Below are 20,277 nucleotides of genomic sequence, written 5' to 3' on the forward strand. Positions count from 1 at the left end.
CTTCATGAAAGAAGAAGAAGTAAATATTCCTGAATTTGAAACCAGAACAGCTGTTAGCATGAGTTACATAAAAGTAGATATCTTAGGTGTTGGGAAACAACTCAAATCACTTCAGAAAGGCAAGTCTTCTGGTCCAGATGGTATACCAATCGGGTTCCTTTCAAAGTAAACAGACACAGTAGCTCCTTTCTTAGCAATCATATACAACCGCTCACTTGACGAAATGTCTCTTCCTAAAGAATGGAAAGTAGCACAGGTCACAACAATATTCAAGAAGGGAAATAAGAGTAACCCATTGAATTACAGACCCATACCACTGACCTCAATTTGCAGTAGGATTTTGGAGCATACACTGTACTTGAACGTTATGAATTGCCTTGAAGAAAATGACTTATTGATACATAACCAACACAGATTCAGAAAATATCGTTCTTGTGCAATGCAGCTAGCTCTTTATTCCCATGAAGTAATGAGTGCTGTCGACAAGGGATCTCAGATCGATTCCATATTCCTAGATTTCCAGAAGGCTTTTGATACCATTCCTCACAAGTGACTATTAAGCAAATTGCATGCATATGGAGTATCTTCTCAGTTGTGTGACTGGATTCATGATTTTCTCTCAGAGAGGTCACAGTTCATAGTGACAGACAGTAAATCATCGAGTAGAAGAGAAGTGATGTCTGGTGTTCTGCAAGGTAGTGTAATAGACCCTCTGCTGTTCCTGATTTACATAAATGATCTAACTGATAATCGGAGCAGCCCCCTTAAATTGTTTGCAGATGACGCTGTTATTTTCCGTCTAGTAAAATCATCAGACAATCAATTCCAATTACAAAATGATCTAGAGAGGATTTATGTATGGTGCGAAAAGTGGCAATTGGCACTAAACAAAGAAAACTGAGGTCACCCTCATGGGTTCTAAAAGAAATCTGATAAATTTTGGGTATACGATAAATTGCACAAATCTAAGGGCTGTCAATTTGACTAAATACCTAGGAATTACAGTTACAAGCAACATAAATTGGAAAGACCACATAGATAATTTTGTGGGGAAGGTGAAACGAAGACTGCGCTTTGTTGGCAGAACACTTAGAAGATGCAACAAACCCACTAAAGAGACAGCCTACATTACACTTGCCCATCCTCTGCTGGAATATTGATGTGTGGTGTGGGATCCTTACCTGGTAGGATTGACGGAGGACATCGAAAAAGTGCAAAGAAGGGCAGCTCGTTTCGTGTTATCAAGCAATAGGAGTGAGAGTGCCACTGATATAATACGCGAGTTAGGGTGGTAGTCACTGAAACAAAGGCAGTTTTCTTTGTGGTGAGATCTATTTACCAAATTTCAATCACCAACTTTCTCTCCCGAATGTGAAATTATTTTGTGAAGATCGTCCCCAGAATCTGAGTTGCGACGGGGTGGTGGGGGCATAAGTCTTATTTTCTTAAGGGGGATGGATCAACGAAAACTAGTACAGTTTCTTACAAAATATCTACAGATGGACAGCACACTCACAGTTACTAGATGCACCGTGTGTATGTCCGAGTAGCAGTTATTCCTCACCAAGTGGCACTGCTATCATGCTACTCTATCCTGTGCAAGCTTCTTCATCTCCCAGTACCTACTGCAACCTACATCCTTCTGAATCTGCTTAGTGTATTCATCTCTTGGTCTCCCTCTACAAATTTTATATGAAAGTTTTGAAAAAGACGGCTGAGATAATACTGACGTGGGCAAAATTCAAAAAATAATACTGGGATCGACTACTGCTGTTGAGGAAAAGTAATGCTAGATGAGGGTGTCCCGTTACAAGACACACCTAATTATCAGGGAACGTACCGTTACTCCATGGAAATTTATGAAGGGAGAGTGGCGTTCAAGTAACTTGTTCATTTAGTTAACTATTTATATTTAATGTTTTATGCATTTAAAGGCACCACCTACAAACTTTTGCTAATTACCTCTTCCTCACTTTCATTTATTATAGGAAACAGCTTTAAAAGATTGAAGTCAAGTTCTGATAGAAGTAAAGATTGAAACAAATCTTCAGTTTTGAGAAAGAAATCAAACAGCATAATCCTGGCCAATTGCTTCAGCGAATACAGCTGTTGTGAAAAAATTTACAGCAATCAGCAGAAATTTTATTTCCGCACAATTTCATCTCGGTAAATGTGAAATGCCAACTATCTTTGGTGCATCAAAATATTTGAGGGCTTAGAAGTAAAATTAATGAACTACTTATGTGCATTGATGAATTAGTCATCAAACCCAGTTGATACAATCTGCCTCTCTGAACATCATGTGACCACTGGTATAGATATGTTAAACTGCACAGAATTTAAGCTAGCCTCTTACTTCTGTAGACAAAATAATGAGAAAGGAGGAGTTACCACATTTGTTAAAAACAGTTTTAAATTTAAGAATACTGACATTAATAAATTTTGCTTAGAGCAACACTTAGAAGCATGTGCAACAGAGATAGAATTTCATAATAGGTCCTTTATAATAGTAGCCATATACAGAGCACCTCGAGGTAATTTCAACCTGTTTAGAAATGGTCTTGAAGCTTTATTATCTCATCTAAAATTTAAAAAAAAAAAAAAAAAAAAAGAAAAGAAAAAACAAAGAACTAGTGGTTGCTGGTGATTTTAATATAAATGTCCTGAAAAACACTGTCAGTGAAAAGTTATTGAAATCAGTTACATTGTCATTCAATTTAATTTCTACTGTAAATTTCCCAACTAGTGTATACAAATGTTCTAAGACTGCCATTGATAACATCTTTATAGACAATTCTAGGCAGCTAAGCCACATTACAAAACCAGTAGTAAATTGGCTCTCTGACCATGACATGCTACACCTAACATTAAATTTTGAAAATTGTCAGGGTAAAATTTCTATCAGAAGTGAGTACAGAAGGCCAATAAAACAGTCAAAAATTGAGAAATTTAGGAGATTGCTCAAAGAAATTAATTCGATGGATGTTTACAGCATCCAAGACACAAATGGAAAATATAAAACATTTATTAATAAAGTTATCACCTTATTTGAAAGATTTTTTCCCCTGAAGGTAACTCAAACTAAGCAGAAGTCTAATAAGAAACCATGGATCAAACAAGGGATGAAGATATCATGTGAGACAAAAAGAAAACTCTATCTGATATGTAGTGACACCTTTGATATTAGCATTATAGCTCATTACAAAAATTACTGCAAAATATTGAAGTAGGTTATCCAGAAATCAAAACATCTGCTTTATGAGAAGAAGATAAATACATCTGGCAATAAAATAAAAACAATATGGGAGACAGGTAGGACCAGAAATGAGGAGGAACTAATAGCTCTAAAGATAAATGAAACCTTGGTAACACATGCATGTTGTGTTGCAAACCATTTAAACAAATATTTTGTCTCTTACTGATAGCATGGGGTCGTCAGGTTCAGTAAATTATGCAGGGGTCGTCAGGTTCAAAAAGTAATGCAATGGAATATCTGAGGCCAATGCACACAAGCAATCTCAGTAAAATGGAACTGACACTTACTTCACCCAAAGAAATAGAATCCATGGTAAAGTCCTTGAAATAAAAGCATTCTATTGGTTATGATAACATAGCGCCAAAGTTAAGAAAAGAGTGTTCATCTGAGAGTAGTCATATCTTAAGTTATTTGTGTAATCAATCACTTATCACAGGAACATTCCGAGACTGGCTTAAATATGCTGAAGTTATACCTCTGCATAAGAAAGGGGACAAGAAATGCTGCCAAATTACAGACCGATCTCACTTTTGGCAGCTTTTTCAAAAATCTTTGAAAAGGTTATGTTCAAGCGTCTACTTAAACAACTTAGTGAAAATAACATACTGTCAAAGTCATATTTTGGGTTTCTTAAGGGTTCTGATATTGAGAAGGCCATTTACACTTACAGTGAAAATGTCCTTAATTTATTAGACAACAAATTAGAGGCAACTGGCATATTCTGTGACCTGTCAAAGGGTTTTGACTGTGTGAATCACAGCATTATTTTAAGCAAATTAAAATATTATGGCAATCACTGATAGTGCTGCAGAGTGGTTTCAGTTCTATCTTACTAATAGAAAACAAAGGGTGTCATTACATAACACTTCAGCAGTAGGCAATCAGACATCATCTGACTGGGAAGAAATTGCATGTGGTGTTCCCCAAGTTTCCATACCAGGTCCACTACTTTTTCTTGTGTGTATTAATGACCTGTCATCTGTTACATTACCAGATGCCAAGTTTGTCTTATTTGCAGTTGATACAAACATTGCAATAAATAATATATCAAATATAAATTTAGAAAGAGCAGCTAATCAAATTTTTACTGACATTAATAAGTGGTTCATAGCCAATTCACTGTCACTAAACTTTGAAAAGACCCACTATATGCAGTTCAGAACTCCCAAGGGATTTCATTCTAGTGTGTGTATAAAATATGATTACATGGAAAAAGGAGAAGCTGAGAGCATAAAATTTTTGGGATTACAACTTGATAATAAATTCAGTTGGGAGCAACATACTAACAAACTACTAAAGCACCTAAACAAGTCTGTGTTTGCAATGCGAATGATGTCAGACATAGGAGAAATAAATATAAAAAACTGGCATATTTGCTTATTTTCATTCCATTATGCCATATGGTATCATATTTTGGGGTAACTCCACAAACAGAGAAAAAATTTTTAGAGTACAGAAGCATATAATTAGAGTAATGTGTCATGTAAATCCAAGAACATCATGTCAAAACCTATTCAAAGAATTGTGCATACTGATCACAGCTTCTCAGTATATTTATTACTTAATGAAGTTTGTTGTAAATAATACATCTCATTTTCCAACTAACTGCTTAGTATACATTATCAGTGCTAGGAATAAGAACAATATACATAAAGATTTAAAATCACTTACTCTTGCCCAGAAAGGAGTCCAGTATTCAGCAACGCATATTTTCAATGAGTCAGCAGCAACCATTAAGAGTTCAGTTTCTGACAAGGCACAACTTAAACATAATTTCTCAACAAGTGCAGTAGACCATTTTAATGAAAATTTATTATACTTTAATTTTTGTTGTAACAGCCAAGTAACTACCTACTGTGTGAATGATGGATGTACGGAAAGCAGATGTAATTCTTAAGTCTGTAAATAGTGGAAGTTTAATTTTAAATCTTGTACGTAATTTGACTGTTCATAACTGAGAATCTTTGAAATGAATAATTTACTTTAATTTTTGACTATAGTTGGTTGTAATAGCCAAGTAACTAGCTACTGTGTGAATGATGGATTTAATGAAAGCAGATGTAAGTATTAAACCTGTAAATATTAGAATTTTAATTTTAATTCATGTACATAATTTTACTGTTTATTGACTGAGGATCATTAAAATTAATGAAACTCAAGGTCTTTTTTTACTTTCATTTTTGTAATGTATTTATCTGACATGTTCCACACCCAGGAGGATCCCCTCTTTTGTGGGTCTATGGAATGAATAATTAATCTAATCTAATCTAATCTAATCATTTTTATGTTTATGCCTAGATTTTGGAAACCAATGAATGACTGCTAATGAAACAGTTTGACAATGAGAGTTATGGTATTTTAATTTAAATCACAATGAAAAATGTAATTTAACTATTTATTTGTCACACTGAAATAGAAATGTGCACTTCCATCATTCAGCAATAGCTGGAAGCCTCTCCTTGTTAACTGCTGCTACTAGAAAAGACATTTATAGTTTTTACAGTGTATACATCCCCATTGGGAACATCCAAATATTTGTAAAAAATTTGAGTCATTATTATCTCACCAACGGACAAAAGAAAGGAAATGATAATCTGTGAAGATCTTAATATTAATTTTATGAAAAATTGAAATAATGGAAACTATTTGGAATTTTATGAAACACTTATAATATGAGGCCTGTTGTTAATTTTCCACCAGTATCTCGCAGAAAAGCAGTACATTAGTAGTCAACATTTTTGTAGATGAACACTTAATCAATGATATAAACATGTTCCCATTAGTAAATGGCCTCTCTGTCCACAATGCACATGTATCCATACTAAATAACTTACCTAATTGTGATGAAGTGGTATATTTAGAAACAGAGTAGTTAATGAAGAGGAAATAGAAAGTTTCAGGGCAGTCCTACAGGAAGCTGACTGGAGACCAGTGTATAATGACACAGATATCAATTCCAAATTTAAATTTTTTGTTGGATGAGTTTCTTTCAATCTTTAAATACTACTTTCCCATAAAGTATGTCACTCAGGTGACACGAAGAAAGTGTTGGTTACAAAAGGTATCAAAATATCAAGTACAAGGAAAAGGAAACTGTACAAAATTGTTAGAGCAATCACAGAAATAGAACCAATTTAATATTATAATACATATTGTGCTGTCATAAGGAATAGTAACTGAAAAATCAAAAAACCTCTGTATAATGTCATAAACCAGATAATAATGTTAAAGCTACAGGGTTGTAATTAAGAGAAATGGGAAAACCAGTTGAGGAATGTGGAAGAAAACAGCTATGTAAGTAATGATAGCTGTCAGTTAGTCAACATATTTAATAGCAACTTCCTGTAAGTAACTCCAACTATTAGCAAGGACAGCTGAAGGGATGAAGTAACATGATACATGCAAGAAGAAATGCAACAATTACTCCATGCTCTGCCAAAGAATTTAAAGATGTAACTAACTCCATGAATACCAAAATTTCTCACAAAGTGATATACTTCTATATGCTACTGTCAGACCCTTTTACAGGGAATGTGGTAAGAGAGAAATTAATAATTACTGATCAGTCTTACTACTTACCTCCTGCTCAAAGGTATGGGAAAAGGTTATGGGTGCAAAAACTATAATACAGCTCTCTCCAAATAAGATAATTGGTTAATCTCAATTTGCATTTAAGAATGGACTCTCCACAGAACATGCTCTCTCTCATTTCAATAATCAGATTGTACAAAATTTAAACATGTTAAATGATGAAATATTGCCAACTGGTATTTACTGTGCTTTGTCAAAAACATGTAGCTAACCTATTCACAGCTTTCTTGGGAAACTAATCAGTGAGGCAAAAGATTTTGTTGTAGAGAAGCTTTTCGTAAGGATAATATACAGTGCCTCCTCTGTAGTCTCTTGTAGATAGGTCTTTAAACAGACTCCCAGTATATTTATTCTCTCATGAAATGTGTCGTCAACAGTCAGTCACAGTTCTGAAACAATAATAACATTGATAAATATAAGTCTGGAAGGGGAAATGACTTACACCATCTATAATTTATCCTCTGGATAGCACAGAAAGGAATGAAGCATTGTGCTATAAAAACCTTTGACATCTATCCAGTTATATAAAGAATTTGTTAGATGATATTAACTTCAAACAAAAACTGAAAACATATCTGTTTGAAAACTCCTTCTATTTTGTAGAATTAGTATTAAGAAAAAAAGGTAGATTAAGACAATCATCTGAAGAATCAGGAGATAGTGTCTTTTTTTCTCTGAGAAAGTGTATTGTAATTGTAAAGCTGATTCACTTTATATCACAGGGAGAGGTTGTAATCATGATCTGTGGATCTGGTAAATAACTGAATTAAACTACAGGGTTATTACAAATGATTGAAGCGATTTCACAGCTCTACAATAACTTTATTATTTGAGATATTTTCACAATGCTTTGCACACATATACAAAAACTCAAAAAGTTTTTTTAGGCATTCACAAATGTTCGATATGTGCCCCTTTAGTGATTCAGCAGACATCAAGCCGATAATCAAGTTCCTCCCACACTCGGCGCAGCATGTCCCCATCAATGAGTTCGAAAGCATCGTTGATGCGAACTCGCAGTTCTGGCAGAGGTGGTTTAACCACTGAATCTTTCACATAACCACACAGAAAGAAATTGCATGGGGTTAAGTCGGGAGAGCGTGGAGGCCATGACATGAACAGCTGATCATGATCTCCACCACGACCGATCCATCGGTTTTCCAATCTCCTGTTTAAGTAATGCCGAACATCATGATGGAAGTGCGGTGGAGCACTATCCTGTTGAAAGATGAAGTCGGCGCTGACAGTCTCCAGTTGTGGCATGAGCCGATTTTCCAGCATGTCCAGATACACGTGTCCTGTAACGTTTTTTTCACAGAAGAAAAAGGGGCCGTAAACTTTAAACCATGAGATTGCACAAAACATTTCAACTTTTGGTGAATTGCGAATTTGCTGCACAAATGTGTGAGGATTCTCTACCGCCCAGATTCGCACATTGTGTCTGTTCACTTCACCATTAAGAAAAAATGTTGCTTCATCACTGAAAACAAGTTTTGCACTGAACGCATCCTATTCCATGAGCTGCTGCAACCGCGCTGAAAATTCTAAGCATTTGACTTTGTCATTGGGTGTCAGGGCTTGTAGCGATTGTAAACGGTAAGGCTTCTGCTTTAGCCTTTTCCATAAGATTTTCCAAACCGTCGGCTGTGGTACGTTTAGCTCCCTGCTTGCTTTATTCGTCGACTTCCGCGGGCTATGCGTGAAACTAGCCTGCACACGTTCAACCGTTTCTTCGCTCACTGCAGGCCAACCCATTGATTTCCCCTTACAGAGGCATCCAGAAGCTTTAAACTGCGCATACCATCGCCGAATGGAGTTAGCAGTTGGTGGATCTTTGTTGAACTTCGTCCTGAAGTGTCGTTGCACTGTTATGACTGACTGATGTGAGTGCATTTCAAGCACGACATACGCTTTCTCGGCTCCTGTCGCCGTTTTGTCTCACTGCGCTCTTGAGCGCTCTGGCGGCAGAAACCTGAAGTGCGGCTTCAGCCGAACAAAACTTTATGAGTTTTTCTACGTATCTGTAGTGTGTCGTGACCATATGTCAATGAATGGAGCTACAGTGAATTTATGAAATTGCTTCAATCATTTGTAATAGCCCTGTATTTAGGTTTTTTTATAACATACTGCATGGAAATTCACATAGAATAAAGTATAACAATTCAGGTGAGCAGAATACAAGTTGTGCAAATGTGGAATTATGTCTCAGTGTTACTTAAGGCCTGACATCAACAAAGATAGTACCCACCAGGGAACAATGAACTGGCAGTGCCAGCAACTAATGCTTTGACCAAACTTGGATACCTGTATATGGCAATGAGGTGATTGTCTTTGGTATCATTTTAACTGACTGCTTTATAGTGAAACACAAGCACATAAGCACATATAATTCTTCACTTAAGTGACAACAGACTTAGTAACATCAGCAACTGAATGCATTTCCAAAATATTTTACATGTCCTGCTGTATGCAACCTCATCAGTAGGAGTTTTTGTCAGCATCGTTTAAGTATGTTTACTGCAACCAAATAAAATTGGATCAAATTGCTTTACTTGCTTGTTTGGTTTGCAGATGTAGAGTATACAGCAACACTGGAATGTATAACAAACATATTGTTATATAATCATAAAGTCATACGCACTACAGTTACCAACTATTTTTCCATTTCAGAAAGGTGTTGAGTACTGCTTCCGAACCTTTCATGAAGGTATAAATGAAACAATTGATTACTGGAGAAAATATATAAGATCTGAGACTCATGAAGCACTAAAAGGTGTTTGGGATAGTGCCGAACCATATTTAGAAAACTTCATATATGATTTAAGGTATGTATTCAACACATTTTCATTTATACTTTCAATTCACATAGCTGATTGTGTTTATTGGGAACATTATTTTCTTGTAATTTATAGGAAAGCATATCAGAATTACACAATAATTACTTTTGTGCCTTCATTCACTTTTTCTATAGAAAAATGAATAACTAAGATGTCTTATAACAAATAGGTAGTAATTTAGTTAGTGCCTTAAAATACCTTCATAATCTTTTCTCACTTCTCCAGTAAACTTCTGTACAAAAGTAAATACAAATTACTGTAAACTCACACTAATGACCAGTTGAATTTGGGGTAGATGCTGCATTGGAGTGAGAATGTTTCTATCATAATGACAAAAGGAATATTTCAGCACATCACATAGGAACACTCCATTCCCTTGCAGACACTGGCCTTTCAATGTGATGTTATATCAAAGGTGTGGCACAAGTATTTCAACTCTGGGAAAACCACTTCCACCAGTGTCAACAAAAAAGTGTTGATGACAAACCATCTATTATGTTTCATGACAGGTAATAGATGAACCATAGTTCTTATCATTACTCACCATTTTGATTCCAGATAACTACAATCAGTGAACTGCCATGGCATCCAGAATCACCTACTTGCTGTTGGATACAGAAGCCACCCCCTCCCCCTCCCTCCCCCTCCTTACTTGTACCGTTGCTCACTGAGCATCCCATGTAAACTAAGGACACACAGACATACAGGAAAAATACTACTGGGTGCTCAAAGTAGGGAAAAGGTTATCTCAAGGATAAGTTACAATGATGAGGTACAGGTATAGTAAAAACTGTATGGGGCAGTGCATACTGCTTATCAACAGGACACTGTTTGTGGAGTTGGTAGAGGTATTTTAATGTTTAAGTATGTTTGTAGGGTTGTAATGTGGCCTTTGATATATCTGCCACAATATTTCACCAGTGAACAGTGGAGGGACCTACTGATCGGTACAGTCATGTGCAGTCATTTAACTATAGTATCCCACACGTACAACTTGAGCAAGATATTGCACCAGTCCATCACCCTCATAATCTGTCAAAATTATTTGAGAAATATTTACAGAGATGAAGATGCTGTATGTCATTGACAACAGTTTTACCCATTATATGTGAGACTCCATCAAGTGAGGTGTGTGGGACTTTTTACCATCTCCAACCAATGCCCATACACTGTGGAGGCTGTTGAGCAGTCATGGACCAGGTGGACCAGGATCACTTTCTAATGCTGTTGCTGTTTTGTGGAGTCTATGCAGTAACATATCATTGTCATCATTAGTGTAAACAGGGATGCTATATGCTATTAGAACTGTGTCTCAAATTCCATTGCCTATGCATATACAGGACGTATAAAAATTAACAGCAAAATATGACATGGATGTAAGTATGTGATAATAAAAGCAAAAAATTTCAGTTAAGCAAAAAATGTCCGTAAAGATAGGTCCACAAATGAGGCATTTGCATGATAATTTCATATGTGTGGTTATGAGGCACCACTGAATCAGTACAAAATACTGCCCATGTTAGTAGAAATGTATATAATTGGAATAAAATTTCATCCATGGCCCATGATTGGAGAATGTGGGTCATGTGTGATTGGGCACTGTCACATTTTGCTACTGATGTAAGAAGATATCTTATGCCCCAGTGTGATCCAAGATGGACAGTTCAAGCAGGAACTTTACCCTGACTTCTAAGATCACATGACCTCAATCATCTGGATTTGTTTTCTGGGCCCATCTCATAAAGTGAAGTGTGCAGCACTCTTTTGATATAGTTGGAGAACCAGGGCAGTTAGCTGTACAATCATGTCAGGATTTATAAGAAGATCTGGGGGAGTTCTGAAAAAAAAATTGTATTAAATTTCTTGTTAATATAGATTATGGTTGATATCTGAGCCAAGTTAGATGGGGACATGGGCAGAAACTTTAAATTTCAAATGCATTTGTATTAAACATGGCAGTACTTCATACTGAAGTCAATGGTGGCTCATAGCCACACGTACACAATTATCACACACATGGCTTGTTTGTGGACCCATATTTACTGGAACTTTTGGGGTTCTGTTATCATATAATTTCATGTGTGTCACTTTACACTATTAGCTGAGTTTGATCGGGTTAAAGGTACTTCTCTCACACACCCTAACAAAAATACTTCTGTAGTAATGCACCAGGTAACGACCTTGTTGATTCACGATCAGTAAAGATGTCCTATGTTTTTGAGTGGTTGCTGGTGGAGACATTTGTAACATGCTTTATTCAATCCCTTTGATGTGTAGGAATGATGACCTGCATGTTTGTATCAGCATCGGAGACGGAGATAAACGGTTATTTATTCATAGAAAATGAAAAGTCAGATTTTGGAACAAGGCTAAGAATAAAACTCAAATGATTTAACTGATTTCTTAATTTCAGAGTAATCAGCCTGTGGTTGATAGCAATTAAAAACAAAGTTCATTAAAGTCATTCACTCTCAGTTGTTTTGTGGGGTGACATATATGTGAAGTGTCCATGGTGATGAGTATAAGAGGTTGTGAATTGTTGACAGAAAGTGATATGGTCAATATGTTATCACCAAAGTTGACTCATGACTGTTGATGAATGGCTACAGACAAAAGCAATAAAGAATGTATTCAAAACTGTAGCTACAAGCAATTTCAATCACTGAAATTCTCAAAACAATTATATCGGGTGGCAGGATTTTAATTTCCACTTATGATGCTGAAAGAAATAAACAAACGATCTGAGCATATGTACACACTCTTTGTATACCATAATAATTCCCACCATGGCCATGTAGGTGCACAGTAATTAAAAGACAGTAATGATAATAAAATAAATAAAATGTATTTAGATTTTAATGGAAATGGCATTGCACAAATATAAAGTTCCTTCAAAGTGAGTGAAGAGTCAGCGATGATTTTCTAAATCATCTGTGGGAAAATATTAAGAAATAGAGACCAGAAAAATGGAAAAATAAGACGTCTGTTTTATCTCGACAATACACCAATCTATGTTTTCAACAAATTTATGGTTTTTTATTGTACTGTTCTAGTTGTTAAAGTATGCTCTCTTAATTTGTCCACTGTGATCAGTTTTTCTTGTTGAAAACAGAACCTAATGTTTGACTAAGGTCAGTTATAAATATTACTGTAACAGTTTTGTGTCTTACTACTTCATTTCTGAAGAGTAAAATCTCTTAATCTGTTGACCACTCAGAAATGTTTTTTCTTTGTCTTTTCCTGCTCCTTTGTAACAGCTGCATTAAAGTCACATCTCTAGACTAAACTGCATACCTCTTCATTGAACTCCCTTTCAGGAGCAGTGGTCATAGTAGTAGTACTATTGGTAGTAGTAGCTGTTGTTGCTGTGGTGTTCAGTCTGTAGACTGGTTTGATGCAGCTCTTCATGCTAGTCTATCCTGCACAAGCCTCTTCATCTCTTAAATAACTGCTGAAAGTGACACCCATTTGGACTTGCCTGCTCTATTCATGCCTATGTCCCATTCTAGAATTTTTACATCCCACACATCCATTAATTACCAATTTGACTATTACTTGAAGCCTTACGATGTGTCCTATCAACTGATTCTCTCTTTCAGTCAAAATGTGCCACGAATGTCTTTCCTCTTTAGTTTGATTCAGTACTTCCTCATTAGTTATTTGACTTACCCATCTAATTTTCAACATTCTTCTATGGCACTACATTTCAAAAGCTCCTATTCTCTTCTTGTCTGAAATGCTTGACATCTACCTTTCATTTCCGTTCAAAGCTACACTCCAGACAAATACCTTCAGAAAAAAGGCCCAACATTTAAATTTATATTAGATGCTATAAAATTCCTCTTTTACGTAAATGACATTCTTGCTATTCCCTGTCTGCATTTTATATTCTGTCTTCTTCAGCCATCAGTTATTTTACTGCCCAAATATCTAACAATTTACTCTTTTCAGTTTCTCACTTCCTAATCTATTTACCTTGTCATCAGCTGATATAATGTGATTACACTTCATCTTCTAATCTCTCTTCAAGACATTATCCATTCTGTTCAACTGTTTTTCCAAAGTATTTGCTGGCTCTTACAGAATTGCAATGTTGTCAGCAACACTACTAATCCTTCTCTTCCTACTTATTTTATCCCCTGCTGCTTCCAGATTAGATTCAAATGTCAATAAATAGTATATGTTCCAATAAGATACTGTAATACTGTAGATTATATTGTAGGTAAATTGAATTTGATTGGCTCTGTTGCAGCATGCACTCATTGAGGACACACCACACTGATTTTATTTGCACTTATTCATTATATTATTATAGGACACATAAAGGGTGCAAAGTAATCCTCTATTTTCACACACAAATTGACAGGAATAAACAGTGATGCTAAATATTTTTCAATAAGGTTATCTGTTTCAGGTCACTGAGAGCTGTAAATGACGATTTTGAAGAGTTTAAAGTATTCCTTAACAACTCCTACAATGCAAATGAATTCTACATTAAAGATATTTTCAATTATTTTCAGTACATAATTGATAAATTATCCATTAGGTAAGTTCTTACAAATCTCACAATAGAATAAGAAAATGCATGTAACTGCTGTAAGTTGAATTTGAAATGTAAACAACTCAGTTATTTGCAGCTGTTGAATAATCACACTCATTTTGATTATTTTTTTTTCCAAATGAGGCTTCTCAATAATTAGAAAAAAGTTTTATGATTATGATTTTGAGAAAGTAATTCTGGAAGGTTTAATAGGTTCCCTTGATTTCAGTGTGTATAAACATAAAAATGGAATAGATATTTCATTTGGCAAATCCTCTGCTATTTGCAAGTCATGAACTGCATTGGATACAGTTGGTGTTTCATGAATTTAATCAAAGGTGAGAAGGGCCACACTAGTGCAGACTATCAAAGAGAATGTAAAATACCTGTAATTAGAATAAATGACAGTTCCCAACAACTAAAACCAGACATAACTGTCGGCAAAGACATTTTTATGGCATCACTGTGGGCCCACTTAATCCCCATGGTGTTTCCTCAAAGAGCCAGCTTACACACACATCTAGCTAACACCCGTTCTTTCCTGTTTCTGATGTTATTCTCCAATTTAATCCAAACTGATTCCCTCAAGACGTTGTAACATAAAAATCAATTGTGTTGTAACACAAAATAAAAAAGACGAGTAACAAGAGAAAAAGGAATGAGGCAGTGATCTCCTATTACAAACCTGCTTGGCTGTTGTAAACAAGGGCATAATTTATGTTCACTAGAGTCATCTTTTGCAGTCTTGGTGGTCAAAACTATATATTACATGCTAAAGTTTCATGGAACACAGTAAACATAGTCTTGTGGAGGCCTCTGTCGTCAATAATAAAACTGAGTATGGAACTGTTCTTAAAGAAAAACACCTTTTTAATAGTATTTTCATTAAACAGAACCAATTTCAACTGAACAGTTCCCTTTATAGGCCAAAAAGGTTATCTTATAGGGAGCATCTCCCCTTGTCCTTTCAGTTTCTGGAATTTTTATGTATTCACACCACAGAGGGCATCTAATCTTCTGCTGATTGTAAACATTTTGGTCTTTAAATATGTCTGCTTGTGTCTGTATGTGTGGATGGATATGTGCGTGTGTGCGAGTGTATACCTGTCCTTTTTTCCCCCAAAGGTAAGTCTTTCCGCTCCCGGGATTGGAATGACTCCTTACCCTCTCCCTTAAAACCCACTTCCTTTCGTCTTCCCCTCTCCTTCCCTCTTTCCTGATGAGGCAACAGTTTGCGAAAGCTTGAATTTTGTGTGTATGTTTGTGTTTGTTTGTGTGTCTATCAACCTGCCAGCGCTTTCGTTCGGTAAGTCACCTCATCTTTGTTTTTATATATAATTTTTCCCACGTGGAATGTTTCCTTCTATTATATTGATCATTGAATAATAATTATGTGGAGGTTGATAAATGCCAGTTGTTTATAAAAAACGAGATTGAAAAATTAAAAAGAGAAGCTGCATATAAAGTTAATAAAATACTGGTGTTACCAGAACAGAGCTCTTGTAAGTTTCATAAGATACCTGTTTAACTTTAAGTATAGCTACTTCCTTAGCCCCCTAAACCAGAGTGCTCAACATTGTTGTGAGTAGCTGAGATATGTGACATATTGTAGTCCATAATAGGCCAATTTATGAGTTTTTGATAGACTAAATCTTGTTGGGAAATGGAGGATGGGCAGACTTTATAACAAAAATGAAATGTTTTTTGTATGATTTCCCGTGTAAATGAGCTGCTATTGAGTACAGTAGTGATTTTCATTTTCATTGTTTTCTTTGGATAAGCAGTGGATCTTTTGTAACATCTTACTAATGAAGTCCTGTAGATCTAGCAAGGCCACAGCACAGCCTTCATCCTGGGCATCAACAAATTCAGTTGTTTCTCTTCGAATAAAGTGCCTTAGTTAACAACTGCTGTGGTTTGCTTCTGACCTTAGAATTACCTAAACAACATTATTTTATCCATGTTGGATATTGTGAAGTCCACACCTGTTAATGCTAGTTGGTGAATGACACAGCAAGCCACAAATACTTTTAAATGTTGTATTTTAGTGATACAACCAGTTTCAGGCTACCATTCCCATCTTCTGTTGGCTAATAATTTTCATTACACAGATGTTTTGATCAACAGCATGTCATCTGCTCCACACTGCACAAGAATATTTGAGTACTAAGTGCTACTTTATCAATTGTTTCATTAATAAAAATATGCTGAAGTGCTTACATTTTTTTATATACATGCAGCAAAATAGTTGTTTTCACTTACATACATTCCAGTAGATGACAAAACAAATCGCCATCTACTGGAACATATACTTGTGCACATATTCTTGTGCAGTGTGAAGCAGATGACTGCTGTTGATCAAAACATCTGTGTAGTGAAAATGATTAGCCATCTGAAGATGGGAATGGTGGTCCGAAACTGGTTATGACACTAAAAGAAAACTTTCCAAAATTTTTGTGGCTTGTTGCATCATTCAGCAACCAACACCCAAATAACATTTAAAGAGTTACTTGCTCAACTTTGCTGATGAAGTGACTGACAGAAACATGCTTGGTAATCAGGAAAGAATCCAGACACTTTTTCCTGATGTAGTTAAGCCTCAAACATTGAGGAATGCTTCTTAGTGTATCATACCAAGGAACTAGTCAAAAGACATAGTTGTGGAAGACACATTTTCTGTATATCAGGATATAATACAATTTTAGTTGACACAATCATCAATCAAAAGAATTTTCTTTCATCCATTCATTCTGATCACAGGTATTTGTAGTGACTCATAAAACCAAATGTAACATAGAACATCTATTTCTTGGTACAAATTTTATCCTTTCTACATTTCTTTGCAATTAAAAGCTAAGTTAGTAGAAATATGTATTTTATTAATTTTATTTTTCAGTGTCACTATGTAATTAAGGCTTCTTGATTGATAATTACATGTATAAGCAGAATAATTACGGCAGTAATTAATTAGCAGTCCATTTATTAAAAGATAATTTTCGTTGTTAAAGTAAAATTAGACTGATTCAACATCAATCATGATGGAATCAACAGAATGCAATGAATGAGTGAATGTGTCAGAGATAATATCATACCACTCATGACAAAATAAATGTCATTAATCAAAGAGATAAGGAACCAAAATGATGTTTGTTGTCTTGTGCCAGTGATACTGAAATGAGTTTGGAAACATAAAAATTAAACTGTATTAGAGCGAAGAATTTGCGCTGAGGGAGATGACGTTCCTCTTTTATCATATATGTATTTCTCATTTGACACCCTATTCAAATGTATGCTTTGGAAGAGGATTTTCATTCATATTATTAGGTAATTACTCATCTAATTAGTTATTTATATGTTACAGGGATCATAATTTGTGACTGCAGTTAACTTTATTATCCATTTCATTCTTTATATCAGTGAGTTGGTGGTGAAATGTTTTGATGGCTGGATCCCTCACTCCTTCCTGTGCCACACTAAGGCTGAGTGGTGGATAGTATTAATTATTTATCCTCCTAGTGTTATATTTGCGAATGTTACTGATGATTTCAAACTGTGATTGAGAGTTGGAAACCAACTTCATGAGTGAGTAAATGTACTTTGTGGCTGTTGTCAGTACGTTGAACTCTTCAGAGAGCTGGTTATAAGAGGTTTTATAGTAGACACCACACATTATCCTTATTAAAAGCTCTGTGCAAGAAACACTTCTTTCTTCAGTGGTGAGTTGGAAAATAGAAAAGAAAGTAAAGTTTTTTTTCTCATTTTCATCTCCAAATTGTGGTGTTACACGTCATCCAAAAGTTACAGAACTAAGATGTTTAAAAAGATCTGTAACATGTCACTTCTAGTTCAGGTTCTTATCAATATAAACACCTATCAAGTGAGGTGGCACAGTGGTTAGCACACTAGACTCGCATTAAGGAGGATGATGGTTCAAACCTGCATCCGGGCATCCTGATTTAGGTTTTCCGTGATATCGCTAAATCACTTCAGGTAAATGGTGGGATGATTCTTTTGAAAGGGCATGGCTAGCTTCCTTCCCCATCCTTCCCTAATCTGATGGGACTGATGACCTTGCTGTTTTGTCCCCTTCTCCTAGATCAATGAACCCACCAATATAAACACCTGAGAATTTAGAATATTGTATATCATTTATTAATCTACCCTTGTGCATTATTGCTAATGGCATGGTAAGGCATTGTTCATTACTGGGTTGCATGTATTGTGTTTTATCTTTATTGTTTCCCATCAGTAATTTGAGTGTACAGGCTCAAACTCTGAAGACTACATGACAAATGCAAGTTTCTGAAGTCAACCTCTGTAATCTGTCTACTTAAAAGTGTTTAAAACACATAATTATGACCCAATATGAAACCAGTACAATAATGACTGCGAAGATGATCAACTGCAAGTATTATACTGAGCAGGAGAAAATATTCAAATACATTTTGGTGTTGCCCTAAAGTGAAATAGCTATTTTCTGTCTACATCATTTGTAATGTCTCTTCAAATGCTGTAGTTTTGATCTTCAGTCGAAAGCCTGGTTTGATACAGCTATCTAAGCTAGTCTGTCCTTCACAAGCCATTTCATTTTTGTATAACAACAATCAGTCTACATCCCTGGTTACTATAGTCAAACGCTGGCATACCTCTCCCTACACAATTCCTTCAGTTGCCAAATTGATGATTGCTTTATACCGTAAGATGTATTCTATTAACTAACCCCATCTTTTAGTCAAATTGTGACATAAATTCCCTTTTTTTCCCAGTTTGATTCTGTGGCTGCTTATTAGTTAGCCAGTCTACCCATCTAACCCTCAGCATTCCCCTATAGCATGGCACTTCAAACACATTTATTCTTTTCTTGCATGAACTGTTTAACACCCACTTTCCATTTCCAAACATTGCTACATTCCAGACAAATACCTTTGGAAAAGACTTGCAAACATTCAAATTTATATTAACATATATAACTTTAGATTATTATAATAGTAAGTGTGTTTTTCTTTTCAAATGTTGGCTTGGTAACAGATAGGCATGTCATGCTTGCAAGCTCTTGTGCCTCAGTTTAATTCTCTTATGTAGCAATATATTCAGTGAAATTAAGATTTTTTGACACTTTTCTTTACAGTGTCATTCATATTTAGTCAGCATACTTGCATATTATCAGGACAATCACATGTATACTAGTCTTGGTTGTGCCATTACTCAGTTTCTTTAGTGTGTCTTGGAGATGAAGTTATATTTTATTAATAGTACATGTTAATAATGGACTTGTATTGTGCCCTACGTGATTGGGTTGGAGGGCAGGGCGGGGGGGGGGGGGGGGGGGGAGGGTCGCAGATTGTCGAGAAGCAAGCATTTGCTAATTTCTTGTAAGATCATCCATCAGGCCCAAGGTTCAAAGCAGAATCATGTAATATTACAAAAAAGATTTTCAGTTTCATGTTGTTAAAGATGTATCTTTTTTTTAAACAATATAGTTGGAAGCTGGAACTCATTCAAATATTAACTGAATATTGACATTGCTGAAGGACTAAGCAGAGTCCCGCAATTTCATTTCATTTATTATCATCCTTTTCATCATTTACATGATATAGGATTTGTCACAATACTGTCCAGAATATGCACAGCAGAATATTACAAATTTCTATCAAACATTTTATAACTGAGGTGTAGGTCAATTCATGCTGCAGTTCAGTGTAGATGCAGAGTGCATCTGCTCACGATAGTCAATGTGTGGCGGTCTTTAGAGGATGTTAAACATAAGACATAGATTTTTATGAATAAAAAGTAAGTTTATTCTATATACAGAGTACAATTGTGTGCACCTGGGTTGGTTTGCAAGTTCCCAGCTACTCATGGTAGGGCAGAGAGATGTTGCCTTAAAAATGTAAGTTAGTCATTATGGAATTAGAGTCCAGAAAGAAATTAGGAGGGAAACATGTCCTAGCTAGCTTTGAGCCAGTGCAAAGAGAGCTCGTGGCTTTGAGCTAATGCTTTTGGGCAATGGCCAAAAGTCAATACGAACCCTATTGTCAGCATAAAGGGAGTGC

General features: G+C 35.6%; 1 protein-coding gene across 1 annotated transcript in view; it reads left to right on the forward strand.

The window, feature by feature from the left end:
• The window catches only part of LOC124555064, a 704,233-nt gene that overhangs the window by 503,235 nt on the left and 180,721 nt on the right, over positions 1–20,277 (forward strand). The window contains exons 53-54 of the mRNA XM_047128850.1: positions 9,518–9,672; positions 14,099–14,230. Coding sequence (XP_046984806.1) covers positions 9,518–9,672; positions 14,099–14,230 — 287 coding nt within the window. The remainder of the gene's footprint in view (positions 1–9,517; positions 9,673–14,098; positions 14,231–20,277) is intronic.

Source organism: Schistocerca americana, chromosome X (genome assembly GCF_021461395.2).
Source record: "Schistocerca americana isolate TAMUIC-IGC-003095 chromosome X, iqSchAmer2.1, whole genome shotgun sequence".
In the NCBI taxonomy this organism is placed as follows: Eukaryota; Metazoa; Arthropoda; class Insecta; order Orthoptera; family Acrididae; genus Schistocerca; species Schistocerca americana.